Below are 17,850 nucleotides of genomic sequence, written 5' to 3'. Positions count from 1 at the left end.
ATATAAAATACTTACAAGCTACTGTATACGTGAAAAATATTGAAATTATAATGTTATATCTTTTTGAAGAAAAAAAAATAATGTGGTTTTATTTTAAAGAGATTTAAACTCTTGATTTTTGAATATCGTTATTTTTGACATTGGTTTTTTAAACAGATTACAATTTAAAGCTTATTATTTTAAACAAATATATTATAAATTTTAATAGTAAAATTAATACATTTCAAAAAAAAATATTTTGAATTTAATTTTACAGAAAGAAGAGTACTTCATAATCGCCATGTTTTATTATTACTACGGGCTTTCTTCATTTATAATTTATATTATAGTTGGTATATAATATATAGTTTACAGGGATATTATAATTCATTAAAAATTAAGAAAAATGTCTTATTTCATTCATTTTAGTGTTTATATAAATGTGCTTATTGCAACGTGTCTCAATTTTCAAGCTGAAGTTATTGGTAATATAAATATTTTTAAAATTTATTATAATTTCTATTGGCTATGAGACAATTTTAATTTAATTCAAGGTAAATTTAAGGAAGAAATATTTTATTGTTAGGTATAAATAATAATATATAATAATAATACGAGTATGTTGACTGCTATTGAGATTATTGCTTTTTCTTAAACAATAGATTTTTAAAGCTTTTTTTATGATAATATATATTTTTATACGTAAAATCTACTTATAAACAGAAGAAAAAATATTATATAATTGTTCATTTGTCTCTAGTTTTCTTATGAATTAATTTTTCTTCGAGTTTTCTTTATATTATTATATATTTTTTTTAGTGCTTGTTAAATATGATGATTACTGGTAGAAACGAAGTACTTATTTTTATCATTACAAGTTAAAATTTACAATGCAATAACATAAATTTATAAATATTTTTTAATAATCTGATATATATGTACAGTGAATAATTTATTGTAGAATGACTAATAATTATAACATTTATAACTAATATTAGCTGTCACATATTGACAACGAAATTTCAAATGGTATTTTATGAAGTTAATTCCGAAAAATATAATTTTATTATTATTTTTTTTTTTTACTTAATTTTATAATTAAATAGATTTATAATCTTTAAATAATGATTATATTTATTTATAACTTTACCTTTTACTAAAAACATTTAAAAAGAAAGATACTCGAAAGACTTGTTTGAATGATAAAATATTTTTTTATTTAATGGAAACAAACAGATAAAGAGCTAAATTTTTAATTAATTGTGTATAATATACTCGTGTCTTGTGAAAACTATTGTTAAGAGCTTGACAATTTAAATCATACAGTTTAAAATTTAATGTGATTTGTTTGTATAATGGTAATAAATTACTTATTATTATAATATTGATACCTAGATGTATCTAAAATAAATTTAAGAAAAAATGTAATATTAAAAGTTTATGTTTAGAATGACTTGTGTTAAGGTATTTTTAATCTCGGCTTTATTCAATAACAGCACAATTATACAAGCCAGGAGCATAGAATAATAATACGCGTTCCCTGATACCAAAACTTAACTTTGCGCATTAGCACCTATAACTTAAAAATATAGGAGCTAGGTGAATTGGGTCCGCGATAATTTGGGTTCGTTTTGAAAGCGGTAAGTTGAGACCCGGGTATAAAATGGTAGTAGGTAAGTTGGGTCCCGGCTATAAAAAGATAATAGGTAAGTTGGGTCCTATATATTGTAAAATTTGACGTACTATATTACTTAGCGTATTGACATTTTTTCCCGGGACACATTTTTAATATTATTTATACCACATATTGTAAAATTTGACGTACTATATTATTTAGCGTATTGACATTTTTTTCCCAGTACACAATTTTTTAATCATTTATACCATATATTATTTATTGAGAACATAATATTATAAAAACCACATACATTTTAATTTATATACTTTTTTCCGGGACTTAACTTACTTAATACCTTTTTTTATCCGGGACTCAATTTACCTACAACCTTTTTTTTCCGGGACCCAATTTACCGAGATAAGGTCATTTGGGACCCAATTTACCAATCCCGAAAATATGAAGGAATAGCTGGTTGTGTAGTGTTGTAATAGTTCAAACAGCAGTGGTCGAGATTGTCGGGCAAATACTATCGAGCATTATCTATGCTTGTTGTATAATATGTGTCTTGCATATAAGTGTGTATGTACATTGTACCTATGTATGTGCGTAAACTTGAAACTAGTGACAGATAGATAAATCGAATGAAAAAAAGGTAACTCAATGTTAAATATAGTATAAATAATTACGGCCTTTTTAGCCCAACAGAGTACCTACAAATATACTATATAAAGATATCGATATGTAATAATTAATAAATAAAAATAATAATAATAACTCATGATTTATGGATCACAGACGGGCCAACTACTACCTTTGTCTAAATAACAATATAAAATATTCAAAGGGTAAAATAGATAAGTCCTTAAGACAACAATATATAATAAAAATGGATATATTATGCAAAAATGTGGCGATTCGCGCACATATGATATACAAACAAATAGTGGCGATTAGCGCCTATACAATAAAACAAAAACTGTAGCATACGGTATTAAATATAAAAATATGTTATAAAAAAGTGGCGATTCGTACCAATAAAAAAAATATAATAAAATTTATGTGGCGATTAGCACACACACAAACATGAAAAGCAAAATACGATCGGCGCACTCGTTGAATAAAAAAAGGATCAATATTGTATTATTGTATACTATTAATGTGCAAACAACCGTCACAGAAGACGGTTCGACAACGCCGAGATTTGTGGACTAGATAAGGAAACTTGTACGATAATAATAATAATAATATTATAAGGACAAAGGAAAATAAATTACGGCGGTCGTGTTAAACATTTATACCGCGCACTTAATGTGCGGGCGATGGACAATAATGCGTCGTTATGTAATCAACAATGACAATAATTATTATTATATAAAAATAAATAAACAAATATAACGGAATGCAAATGTGTGTGTATGAGTTACCATTTGTTCTTCGGGTTCGGTGTACGTAATCTACTTATATTATTTTCAATTATTTACATATATAGGCATATTATAATTGCGAAATTACAACATAAAATAAATTTTTATAATTTATTATTGTTTTATTTCAAATATGAACGCTATAAAACCAATGAAAATATATTATAGGTTTATTAAATTATTTAGGTTTGCGCTGTTTTAGTAGTATGTTGTATTTAAATACTTTTAAAATGTCAAGACACTACAATAGTACCTACCCATAACAACATATTGTATGATACACTATAATAGTATAATACTATTAAATATTTTATAACTCTCGTCATATTACTCATATTTCTGTAACATTGAATCATATTAACGTAAGAACCCAACTGTCGACGTAATTGTTCTTTAAACTTAAAATAATATTTTGTTTCGTTTAAATAAACTGATACCTTAAAAGTATACTATAATAACATTCATTAAAAAAATTAAACAAATTCCGTGCACAAACAGTTTATTGTTTAAATGTATTGTTTTCAGTATATTGAATATACCTTACGCGTAATTCAAATAGTGTACAGTTGAAAGATATAGTTAAAAAGTAATTATAATATTGAAATTTCGTATTTAATGAAATGTCAAACTGAAACAAACTCTCTTTAAAAACTAATCTAAGTTGTATGAAACATGTGGTCGTGGTATTCAAATATTTTCTCGATAATTCAAAGAAAAAAAGTGCAGTTGTATACCTATTTTAAACAAAGATATATGAATTCATCAAAACTTTAAATTAAAATATGTAATAGAAACTCTGTTGATAGACATATACTTCTGAAGTCAGCACTCAGCATATATGTAAATTGTTTTAATTTGTTTACCTCTTGACTCTTGAGTATTTTTTGCTGTTATTTTTGTCATCGTTTCCATTTTTGTAATCTTTTGGTCTCAATTGTATTTATTAAAAAATTTTTTAGGTTTTTTCTCTATTGATTTTATTAATAGAATCCATAAGAGAATTTGTAGTAAATCCTACTTATTAACTATAATTATAGTAATATAACATTACGTCGCTATCGAAAACGCATTCATTTTATATTCTATGCCCATCAATTTTATATATGTCATATATTTATCTCTAAATCTATTAATATAATATAGGATACAAGATACAAATGGGTTAAACAATGGCGGGAATATATAAAATTTAAAAATTTAATATTACCTATCCTGCACCTACAATGCAGATAGTTAACAATTAACATTATATATATTATTAAAAATGTGCACAGTTAATGTTAAAACATTATCTGGTGTATTAAACATTATCATCTAATTTTTAACATATATTATTATTATACATCATACACTGAGCTGACTCCAAATCATTAGATTTTAGAATTTTCAGCTATGATTAAGAAAGATAGCTGGTATAAAATAAAATATTTGAATTGAATCGAACGTTTTAAATTAAACTTCTAAAATTATATTTATATAGATAAAATATTTTAGAAAATATTTTAAATGTATTCCAAATACTTTTAATAAAAAGTATAAATATCTATTAAGTTGTTAATTGTTTAAAATGGGGAGGGAGGAGAGCTATCATTTGATAAACAAAAGTTTGTATTTCTAAAAGACAATCCTTAAGTGGTACAAGAAATCTCAAACATTTGAAAATTTGGTTTCTAAGTATATTTAAAATTATTACTTATTATTGAAGAAAAAATGGATTGAACATATAAGTATTATATATATTGTATAATATATAATGTATATATTAAACAAGTTAGAATATATGTGTTATTATCTATTTCAATTCGTTTATATCGAGTATTTTATGGACCAGGACCGAAAAAACCTATTTTATTAAATTGGTGATTCAAAAGAAAACGCCATAAAAAATTGTTCTCTGTCGCTATAAAACGCCTCGTTTCGGTTGTGGGGCGGTCTTTTTTTATTATTTGCCGCAAAAAAAAAAAACATTATTCGATGCGGGATCTGAATCGTATACAACACTAATAATACGTTACAATAAAAATCAAAAAAAACAACAAAAACACCATCACGATGACTATGACAAAGACAATGTTTTTAGGTCACGTTAAAAGCCTGACCGTTGCAGTATTATGCATGGCGAGTACAAGTCTATTTGAATATTACTGATTTTAGATATTATTTCAAAATATTTTATTATTATGATATGCATTTGTACTTTCAAAACGACTTGGTATTACTTGGTAATCCGTTTAGAGCTGGGTTACATTATATTGATTATTATTCAATTATTGAGTTGTTTTTTTTTCAATTGTGCTTACCTAATTTTAAGTTTTTATCTCTGAAATACTATTAATATTTACAATATACTACCGCATATTATAGTTTATATTACATATATTATTATTTATGATCACAGTGATTTTTAAGGTATTTACAATTTATTAATTACAGTACATGCATATCTTTTCACTCGGAACATTTTTCTACAATAATTGTTGATTTTTAAAATAATGTATCAAATAGATTTTAGAGTCTCATTGGACCTCTATACTCTTGTGCGAGATATTCTTTGCATTTTATCTCATTTATTGACACTTGATTTACGTATTAATAAAATAAAAATACCATAACATTAAATTATACAGAATATTTTATCTGTTATACATTATCGTTTTTTGAAAATATTTTTCTCCAGTTTTAAGATTAAAACATACAACTTGCGCAATTATTAAAAATAAAAATAATATAAATAACTAGGTTATTTTTCTATAAGTCAACCATATATTGTTATGTAGGTAGGAATATATAGTTTTCCTAATAAATAAAAAAAAAATGACAATTGTGGTCTTTAGTATGAATAGCCTTACAATATACAATGCGTAAGTGCGAGTATGCTGTGCTCCAATGGAATCAATTTGTATGATGTACTTAACGCTTATCATGTCACATAAAATAATATTACATTTTTGAACATGTGTAAACATTTTTAAAATTTTTATCTATCCGATGAATATTACATTTTCAACTGCTCTAATAATCTTTTAATAATAATTGGAGGTAGTAAATTTTATTTTGATTACCCTTAAATATTCATCGAAATTTATATGGAATATTTAAATACCTATTGTAGAACCTTGGTACTTTCAATATTTTCTATGTATTTTTGTTTTTGTTTAAATTGTATAATATGAATTGCACACTATACTGTACAGTTATGATTAATTATCTCTATACGATATAAAGAAGATGTTGGCATGACTAACTAGTTAACGTACAGCTAAAACTGTTTAAAACGTTCATGGTATACCTTGTACCAAAGTGTAGGGGTGCAATAATAAATGATTTTTAAGAAAAAGTGTCTCTTAAAAATAAGCTCACACATGTATTTTGCTTCTTCAAACGGAAATCGAATAATTTTTTTTTTTTTTTTTGTAGGTATTTATTATGGTTGACATTGATCATGGAAAATAAGAAAATAGTCATCACGATTGAATATAATTAACTAATACCTACACTGCACCAGTTATATATACGAACAGACGACAATCAGAAAACCCTGGCACACGGACTTCGCGATGATAGGAAATGCGGCGACAATATAATTACAGTATCTCTACACTAATATTATTATTATAATAATTATACGGCATTTATTGTGACAGTTAATTATTATTATTATTTTTATCATTTTTTTTTTTTTTTTGTGATTCGTGCGCGTGCGTGTTACGACCACACGCACACAAAACGTGTCGTACGATTGGACGTTGGCGACGACGTACCACACTACACGCGCAATTAACGCTCTGCGCGCGGAGTTAAAGCGATTCACTATAGCTGCAGGTAACTCGCAACGGCCGGACGAACCGCGCGCGTGCACCATGAAACTTCACCGGCCGCTGCACGTCTGCGCCTACCTGTTCGGCGTATTTCCGGTCGCCCGGACCCCAGGCCCGCCGCCCCGGCGGTTCCGTGTCCACTGGCCCGGCGTGGCGCTCAAGGCGTTCCACACGGCGCTCTACTGGCTGGTGTCGCTGATCGTGTGCGTGGTGTCCATGCGGAACCTGGACAACTACCGGAAGATGGCCAAGAAGCTGCTGGACACCCGGGTGCTGGACATCGACGAGCTGTTCGTTTACATGATGTTCGCCGGGATCGCGGCCACCGCCACGTGCCAGGCCCACATGCTGTGGCCGCCCGTCCTCCGCGCCACCAACGAGTGCTTCTTCGATCTGTGCCGGCTGGACCACGTCACCGGCGTCTGGCAGCACGTCTCCGCGTACGCCGTCGTCTTGTTCGTCGCCTACGAATTCGCCATGTACTTCGTCATGATCACGTACAAGTAAGTTTGTCCGCTGCCCAGAGATGGTCGTCGGCCGTCACACGTCTCGTGCAAACACTGCAGAGTTTTCCGCGAAAACGGAAAATTTTGAATGTATAGTGTTGGCAGACTATACAGCTGTAGATTTTGAATGGGTGAACGGTGGTATTTTCGTTAACTCGATCAACTGCCATTTATAGAGTTATCGTGGACCGGCGTGGTCGGTTCATATTAAAATGTGTGCCATTGAGTATTCGGTCATAAGAGTGAGAGCAAAAAAAGCGAAATAAAATGAGCAAAAACGTCATAATAATAGTGATTTACACAAAAAAAAGCTAATGCCAAATAGCGAAAAATGTATTTCTACCTTTAAATAAAAATATGGTCAGTTGAGTAGTACAATTTTTATTATTAACATTTAACATTGAAATTGTAAGCTGCGCCACAAATATAATGCATGTTATATATCGTTAAGATCATAACTTAATATATTTTTTTCAAATTTATATATACACGTATTCATATAATTTATAAATATACCTACATAAAACAAACAAAATAGGTAGACAATCATTCGGTTGTATGGTATCGAAAATTTTTAATTGAATTTATGCTGCATTTAATATGGATGCACAGTTATTGATAATAATGGAACGACTAATTTGAAAAATAATAATACATTTTTCGAACTATATAAATTAAAATATAAATGGTAAGTTTTACTCTGAGTTCTAATGCAACACCCGAAATGTTATAAAAAAATGTTATTTTCGATATTTTGGTATTTGATTTTTTGCAAATGTCATAATTAACTTTATCGTTATCATTAATTCGCTTTACTAGTTATCGCAGATTTTATTTCATTTTTTTTTTTTTTTTTTTTACCTGGAATCGTACATTTGCTGTTGAGGCATTTTACAAAAAAGTAATTACGTTTAATTAGATTAGTTTAATGTATACGAACAGACACCATCTTATAGACATTAGATTTTCAACTTTTGGGATCTTAATAAATTATAATACAGTTCTTGTTTTCATTAAAACCATTTGTAAATACATTTTTTTTTTATTTGTTTGAGAGCTATTTATATTTTTCTGTTTTACTGGAATACCCTGTATTTGCTATAGAATTATTCTTAAATATTTTATGTTTTTAACATTATTTACATAATATAATCATATAACCAGCGGTCGAAAAGGCACAAAACAAGTGTGATGGATATTAAAACTTTGTAAATGCAGCTATAAACATAGATGAATTTCTTCCTTAAAAAAATTACTTATATGACCGTATCATATTTTTTGTTTATTGCTATTTTTTTACGAAAATTGCCGCAGTAATAATATTTTAATATATTATCAAAATGAGATATGTCAGCGAGCTATGCGCTAATTCGAAACAAAAGTAGATTATTTAAATAATGGGTCTAGCGAGGTGATATACCCCTCGCCTACTTCAACCATTAGGTAGAGGCGTAAACCCAATACGTGTCAAGTAACAATATACGCAAATATAACGATATGAATAATGTTTAATAACAACAATAATAAGACATGAAACAATACGTATGTAAATATATCTGTATATGTGTAATATCATTTTGCCTTCAGGCACTAACAATAATTCTTGGTTTTGTTTAAACTGTATTTGTACTCGGTTTAAATTCACTGCAGCGAAAATTACTTTATCTTAGTCTTTATAACTTTATAATAACGTGCGCCCCAGTACGCCTGGTCTTGAAATATCCGAATACACATTAATTATTGTATTATGAAATCCACATAACATATTAATAAAAGTTATGTTTTGGCGCGCGTACAACGTAAATGTTTGTATTTTACTGATTACCTACCTATATGTGTTAAAAAATGTTCATCTGTCGCACGATTATTATTTTCTTGTTCTTATTTCTCTGCAACACAGTCCTCGCTAGCTGATAAAAAAAGCACAAAAGTCCAATCAGAATGTCGTATCCATTTCAATATTTTGGAAACGAACAAGACGTCTAAAGTCTAGTCGGATTTCAAATTTAAAAAAAATGTCCTCTCGCCAAATTATTCATCACACACAGTTCCTTATCCGCGTTTCGAGTCTCATAAACATCGGTTCGAATATTTATTTTATTTTTTTTTTTTACGCGCGTATATTTTTTCGTGTTGCATTGCAACAACGAATTCGCGGTCGTCTTATCTGTGTTTGTAACGCACTGCTATACAGGTTCACGTTCAGCTCGGCCAAGCTGATCTGTCTGTTCCCGCCGCTGTCGAACATCACGTGCGTCGTCGTCGAGCAGTTCTTCTACCTGATGTGCGTGTCGCTGTACCTCCGGCTCCGCGCGCTGCACGACGACATCGAGACCCTCGTGCACAAGGCCGAGCACCCCCGGTGGAGGTGCTGCTGGGCGTCCGTGGCCGGCGGCGACAGACCGGCGGCCGGCCGGCTGGCGGGGATACCGGCGTTCAGCGCGGCCGACATACGCGACCTGCGGGCCGTGCACCGCGCGTGCATGGAACTGTTCGCCCGCATCAACCGGCTGTTCCAGTTGCCGCTGTCGCTGTGCATGTTCGACTGCGTGTTCCGCATCGTCGTCTACATGTACGGTATCGCGTTCGACGTGACCATCGTCATATGGGAGAAGAAGAAACACGTGAATTACTCGAACACCGCCATGTGGTCGGGTTACTGCGTCATCCGGATCGTCCGGCTCTGGTACCTGTACCTGTGCGAACATTACGTGACCAAAAAGGTGTGTGTGTGTGTGTGTGTGTGTGGTAGGGCGAGTGGTTAAATTTAACGAATATATACTGTCCGGACGAACGAGCATGATTTACAGGGTTTATTACAGATAAGTTCGTTATTCGTGTATTGTACCTATAGGTACACTTATACAGTTGTATAATGTGTTACCGGAAAAGTATTGGATTTAGGCACTCGATAAATTCCCTAGGAATTCTGCAGGATTCTTTTTGAACTATTTGCCAATGTAGGTAATAAATTCGAATGGTAATAATTAATATTATGCCTAGGTATTTTATACGATTCCTAGGATTCTATAAAACGCCTATACTATGTCAGGTTAATGTGTTAAATCAAAATATGTTTATTATATTTATTTTTATTTATTTACTGCAGCATATAGTTGATGCACGACATTTATGACTACATAAAATATTATTTTTTACACATAAGCATTTTTTTTTATTTATTGACATTTTCAATTTATCATTCGATAAATCAACAGTAACTTTCGACTCTTTTCATCTTTTCTTTAGTTCAACATAACGAAGTTGAGACATTTTAATGTATCTTTACAAAAGCGAAAAGAAATAATATTTTTAAAGGCGTACATTGAATTTTTCCGTATACACGAATAGCATTGATAATATGATTAGCTAATAATAACGATAATCGATAATACATCGCACACGTGTTGTATGCGATGACATAATAATATTGTTGATTACAGAGGTACACCACTATATAGGTACAAATCTAAGTTTTATATTAATTATTATATACACTTTTCCTGCTTGAGGTTAGGCGATTTATAGAATACCTAGTCATTGTATTACATTCTATACTTTTCCTGCTCATTTTTAGTATTCTATAGAATACCTAGGATTTCTATATAATACCGGATTCAACACATTGCCGGTAACATATACACTGTACTTCGCAAATAAAAAATGTTCTCTAAATAAATTCGATAACGCGTGGACGAATAATTAGAGAACACAAAAACCAAAATTCCGACGTAAACCTTAAGAAAAAATAATCGAACTAAAGTAAATTTAAAATGCGTGAATAAACTAATTACGCGCACGTCAGACATAATATGTTATATTACAAGTATTAAAGTAATATTAGGTACACGTACCTACACTTTCCCAGTTACTGTCATACTGTTGTATATCATATGGTATAATATATAAATTTGGTATTGCATGCATTTAACATATTTTTTTTGTTTATTTTTTGCTCTGTTCAGATTTTACCAATACGTTTGTCACTTAGCTGACTTTCATTGATTTTGAATCCAGTTACAAGCCGGAAACTGATGCCTGAGGTAAACAAAAAAAAAAAAAAAATAACAATAACAATAATAATATAATAATAAAGTCAAACGTCGGGTAAAATAAAAACCATGTTTTCTAAAAAATTAATTCAATTGTATGCGTTTTTAGATTTCACATATAATTATATTATACGTATTGATTAAATCATAAATAAAGGTTATCTACTTCAATATTGAAAAAATATATGCTTACCATCAATTAAATACTAACAGTTTATTTATTTATTTTTTTACTGTTGTATTTAAATCAATATTAACCCATTTAATGCGTAATGTTTATTACTATTGTCTATATGATATATACCAAAAATAATTACAGATAATTACTTTAAGTAATACCCTTTATTGATCATATATTATGTTTTTCATTTAAACATTAAACTTGTAATTTCACCTTTATAATTTTAATTTACTTTCAAAAATAAAAGTAAAAATATATGTATACAAATTGAATATGAAACTAAGTAGGTACTCTAAACCATATTTTTAAATTAGATAGCAGAAATATAAATTAAAAAATATAAATTGAATAGAAAAAAAATATATGTCATATGTGAAAAGATGAAAAGTGACTTGAACAACAATATAGTTATGATTATGCATTTTAATTAAACTTGAGGATTGAGGAAACAGTTTTATAGTATTGAATATTGTCAGACGGCTCTGCGGTAGAAGGATAATAATATTAAAAGTTCTCGAAAAACTTTAATAATTTTATATAAATTAGCCAACGGAGTTTATGTGAACAGACTTATTTTAAGTAAAGGTTATGCATATATTACTGTGTTAGATTTATAATAAATGTGAAAATTAGAAGTGAGAACAGAACAGATTTAAAAAAAAAAAAAATCATAGATATAACAAATTTTAACAATTTTTTTTTCATTAATTTTGCTTATACCTATAAGATATGATGTCAATTATTAATGTTTTTTAAATAAAAATATAATTTCAGATAATTCTATTTCAACACCAACTTGATACAATAAAATCCAAGTTTGAATTATTTGGTGTTTTAAACATCAATATGTCACTATTTTATGCTGTAAGTATTTGTTTTTGATAATTAGCGTTTATCTACAACTTAATATAAATATTGCTATGATCACGTTTATTCTGCAGGGATTTGTTACTACTCTGGCGTATCTAGCGCTTTTACTACAGTTTTTTGCGTTTAATCAGATTTCAATGGCATCTATTTCCATAAACAATGCAACACATACAGATAGATAATTTATTACTATTGAACTGCGACAATTATACGATTAAAAACCATACATTTTACGTAATCGCGTAAAAATATACATTAATGTTGTTAATTGTTATGTATAATTTAATCATCCGCTTTATAGTACATGTTACATATATATAACCATGTAATACAACACAACTATTTTACGCACAACGAAACGTGTACTTTTAATTTATTTAATTTAAACATGCATTTAACGAAGGAACATACAAGTATATTATAATGCACGATAAAAGGGAAAAATAATGACAACACAAAATTAATTCAACTTAACAGTTTTAATGGAGAATCATTAAGTAAATAAGGGGGGGGGGGGTTATTATAAAACATTTATTTATTAAACTATTTGATAATACTAAATGTATTGATAATAATATAAAATTTAAATGAAATAATTTATAATTAGCGTATTATTAATATTTTTGCTATTGTAGTTAAACTCCTTATTCTTATTATAATCTTATAGTTACGCTTAGATATAATTTTGTAAACGTATATTAAAAGTTTAATTATTTATTGTTTATAATTTTATAAAATTTAAATTTATAAATAATGATAATAACTTATGGTGTGTTTATAAACTGGTAAATAAATATTATATTTTCACTTCAATTATTTTTATATGTTTTATATCTGATATATTATTATTTAATGATAAATATGAATTAATATTAGTATAAAGATTGCCGTCTATCGAAATCGTATATTGCTCCTAAGGTAGGGAACGGCTTATATACTGAGTGTGAGGAATTGCAAGAGGGATTGACTGCTGACTTAAGGTTTTCTAGCACGTGTCGTTATACATAATAATGACCAATGCGTACTTAGCGAGAGTGTGCGATACGAATAGAAATACTTCAGTGGAGAACACTCCACGATGATCAGCACAACCGTCAGCGAACATCCACACTTACGGCATGTCAGCACATCATACTTAGATCGGTAACCCTCATAATCAGTTACATTAGTGAAAATTATATTTTAAAAGTATTAAACTACAACTAGAACTTACTTAAATTATATCGATTTATAGCTTGGAAGTAATAAAAATTAAATTAAGTAAGATGTACATGCAAATATATGTATGCCCGAAAAAATTATGAAATATGCATGAAAATTGTTAAATGTGCAAAAAAATTAAAAAGAATTCCAAAAAAAAAATGTTTTATGTTGTTAATAATATGCCCGAAAACAAATGTAAAAATAACGAAAAATAAATTTACAATTTTTCATGTATGGCAGACAATTGATTGGTATTTTGATAATCTTAGTGAAATGAAAAATTAGCTAAAAAAATTACTATAAGATACTAAAATGGCAATCGTGTACAATTAAATTTACTAGGTAATGGATAAAAAATAGATTTACCATAAGTTAAATCGATAACTTATCAATGATAAGATAGTTATTTTGGCATATATTAATATGATATATAGGTTTAATGCAAATTAAACCGGTGTCGTCAAATTAATATTCCACTGCGATGATGAAAATAAATGTTTACATGAAGTTATATTGAATTTTATGTTTAATATTATCTAGAATACATAGGTTAAGAAAAATAAAAAACGATTCATTTATTTTTTTTTTAGTTAATATTAAATATGCTTAATATATGTGTATACAACTATACAAGTCAATAAACTACGTATTTTTTTCTTAAAATTGATGAAATATAAAAAATAAACATTAATATTTTTGATTTTTAAAACTTCAGAACAGTGTACAAATCCTATAATTTCCGTGCCCAAATATTATATACATAACTAATCACTTTCCAATTAAATATTACACCTCATTATAAGTTGAAAATCATTTGTTAATAAATATACGAATGAAATTTTATTTTATAATGGTTTTAAGCATATTTGAATAAAAATTGGCAAAAATTATTGGATTTTGATGCAGTAAATAAAATAAATGTTTATATATTTGTTTTATTTACTATGTTTTAACATTAAAATATGTATTTTTTCAATTTTAAACTATACTACATTAAACTAGGTATTTTTTCAATTTTAAACTATATTATAATAACTACTGGCTGTTGATTTTATTCAAAAATATATTCATAATCACATAATACATATTTTAACAAATTATGGAAAAAACTGATAGGTACTAAAGTTGGATGTGCCAATTAAAATATTGAGTAAAAATGATAAATATCCTCGTCGATATTTATTTTTTTCATCACAATATTGATATTCTCGATACTCAATCGAGCTACTGAGAAATTCTTAGCATGACCTCTTGTAAATTGTACTATCTGTGTTAAATTCCCAATGAATTGATGTACTGCATAAAACATTTTGTGACTACTAGGGAAAAAATAAGATGTATCGTTATAGTATATATTATATAGTATATATATATATATATATATACATCTTGTATGTTAACAACAATTTTGTTGCTTCATTTTTAACCCAAAGGTATGTGTATATTTTATATTGTATGTACCTATAATTTAAACATGCATATACAACAATAAGAAGAGTTTTTTTTAAGTAAGTACAATAATTTCAATAATGACCATGAACTATGAAGATATGCGCGATTGAAATACAATATTATCTACATAGACAGTCAAATCCACAAGCATATATAGTATACACTTTAACCAGTTTAACCATAATTTGTATTCTATATATAAATAATAACGTTGATTATATAACTAACACAAATAGGAGTTCTATAGATTGATTAAATATCTCAACTAAAAAATATTTCACTATGTACGCATTTATTTTTAATTAACTGAGGTTTGTCAATGAAATAGAATTAAAAAATCAAATTCATAAATGTTACATATAATAATTATTATTTATTTAATTTGGTTCCTAACAAATAATTACCGAATCTCACTGAAAAAGTTTGTGTAGAGGATCAGTGTATGTTTTTGTTACAGAATTATGAATAAATAACTAAAACGTATCGTATACATTATGAAAATATTTAAATGATATTGTAATTTATGAATAAACAATACTGAGTAAAATAAAAAGAAAAAAAAAGGTTTTGATCTCGATGACCGTATATAACATTGTAAATTCTATGACCAAAATCGAATGAATATTCATTAATAATTATTACAATTATTAATATATTAAAAAAAAAAATAATAATATTTTTATAATTTGATCCATATACCTACCTACTTTCTTTATTTATTTTATTGAAAAATATCACATGTTATCAAATTCCAAAATGTAAGTTAATAAGTTTTCTTTTGACAGTATTAATAATTATAAATAAAGTCTTATAATATGACATATTATAATTTATTTAATATACACATGTATCATATATATTGCAGTATATTATACATGTTATGGTATTTTTTTATATTATATTATTATGTGACGTGTAAATAAGCTTAAAACAATAAACTTATTAATATTGATCATAATAATCAATATAATATATAACAGACAGTATCTTGTATATTAACTTATAATGCAGGGTTTTCATGTTTTCGCAAGTGTATTGAACTTCCCATAACAACCACGAAAAGTCCTAATTCCAAGGATTAGACTATATATATTGTCTATTGTGTATTTGTATCCCAACCTGACAAAATGTCATTGTAAAAATAAAATAAAACACTTGAAAAACTCTATTATATTTATTAAAACACTTACAATTCATAATAGAATGCACGTATATATATATATATATATTATATATAGCTGATTTGTATACATAAAAATAAAAAAATAAAATACGTTTAAAAGGTATTTGAAAGTACTCTTAAATTGTTAAATATTATTATAGACTATAATAAATACTAAACGAGACAATAGTTGTAACTTGTAATATCTATTGAGTTTCTTTCAATTGTACACAATGTTATGAATATTACGATATCATAAAACACTTTGTTTGAAAATAATATTTTATTTAACAATTTGAAAACGTATTCAACACGTCAATATATTATATAACATATCCATTAACTGTTGACATAGTTAAATATCAAAATGCCTACAGTAAATTGCAGTAGATTTTTGTCGTTTCTCGTCATATTATTATGTGCGGTTTTTATTCATCAGTTAATGTTTAAAAGCATTTTAAAACGTATAAACCAATGGCGAGACAAAAGTTAATAGGTCAGAAAAACGTTAAATAAAAAAATGATGTTATATCTCCTCTCTTATTTTACTTTAAATGTTATTACAAAAATATATGTTTTAAAACTAGAAACAGAATGAAATATATTACAACTTTTAAAAATAATTGTACAAGAGATATTTAAAAAACAAAATGAAATGTGACATTCATGTTTTATATGCAAACCACATTAATATGTGGACATGTCATAAAATAATTTAAGAATAAATACTTTTGTATTAATTGATACGTAAAATTGATTTCTCTATTTTTTATTTGTAAAAATAAGTCGATGACTTTGTCAATAAATGTTGCGTCAATAGCTAATTCGTTAGAAAAACATGTATTTCTCAATGGTTATAGAAACAAATTTGAGAATCAATTTTTCGTCAGCTAATGTTAAATATAGTAAAGGGCATGGTCTTTTATTTTTTATTTCATATTTTTCTCATATGTGTAGCTAGCTTACTATTTAGTATTCCATCATTCAAAATTGAATTTATTAAATCGTTGGAAATAATAACAAATAACAATAGTACAATATTTTATTATTATATATTTATTAAAAATTAACGGGCTATGTCCTTTGAACACAAATAAGTAAATGCATACGAATATGCAAGTAATTAGACATAGGTAACTATCACACCATTAATAAATAAACCGTAAAATAAAGTCTAAGCATAGTAACTACTACAATAAGTTCGCGGTAGACAATAATATGCCATGGGAAATGTCAACAATTTATTAATAATGTATTATAAAATGAAATAATATTAAAATGAGCCGCGAGACAAGTCCACAGCACAATCCTTAACCTAACCTATTTCTCTTGCATACTGTGCTTAGATAAACAAAACGCAACGCGACATCTCATTATTTTTATACTGTATTTTGGATGTTTAAAAAATTACCCACTGATCACTATGTCACGACAGACGACAGCATGCTATACGTTTCGCAACAATCTATTTTAAGAATACTTTAACGATATGGCACAAAAAAAAAAAATTATTATGACAAATATTAAAATATATATTATACAAAATATAATAACGAGTTATGATATAAAATTTAAAAAATAAAAA

General features: G+C 27.6%; 1 protein-coding gene across 1 annotated transcript; it reads left to right on the top strand.

Annotated features, from left to right (window-relative positions):
• Window positions 1-6,863: 6,863 nt before the first annotated feature.
• LOC112597807 lies at window positions 6,864-12,437 on the top strand. The gene is made up of 4 exons (XM_025344028.1): window positions 6,864-7,342; window positions 9,540-10,068; window positions 11,311-11,388; window positions 12,353-12,437. The coding sequence occupies exons 1-3, from the start codon at window positions 6,882-6,884 to the stop codon at window positions 11,338-11,340; spliced, it is 1,020 nt and encodes a 339-aa protein (XP_025199813.1). The 5' UTR covers window positions 6,864-6,881; the 3' UTR covers window positions 11,341-11,388; window positions 12,353-12,437.
• Window positions 12,438-17,850: the final 5,413 nt, after the last annotated feature.

The sequence above is a fragment of the Melanaphis sacchari genome, unplaced genomic scaffold (assembly GCF_002803265.2).
Source record: "Melanaphis sacchari strain LSU unplaced genomic scaffold, SCAv2.0 Contig43_pilon_pilon, whole genome shotgun sequence".
NCBI lineage: Eukaryota > Metazoa > Arthropoda > Insecta > Hemiptera > Aphididae > Melanaphis > Melanaphis sacchari.
This window is presented reverse-complemented; position numbering and strand designations above follow the sequence as displayed.

Bases quoted from the DNA above. Each gene is read 5' to 3' on its own strand.
- LOC112597807 (XM_025344028.1), top strand. From the start codon at position 6,882: ATGAAACTTCACCGGCCGCTGCACGTCTGCGCCTACCTGTTCGGCGTA. The intron at 7,343-9,539 runs GTAAGTTTGTCC...ACTGCTATACAG, and splicing joins TTCGTCATGATCACGTACAA to GTTCACGTTCAGCTCGGCCA. The intron at 10,069-11,310 runs GTGTGTGTGTGT...TGCTCTGTTCAG, and splicing joins AACATTACGTGACCAAAAAG to ATTTTACCAATACGTTTGTC.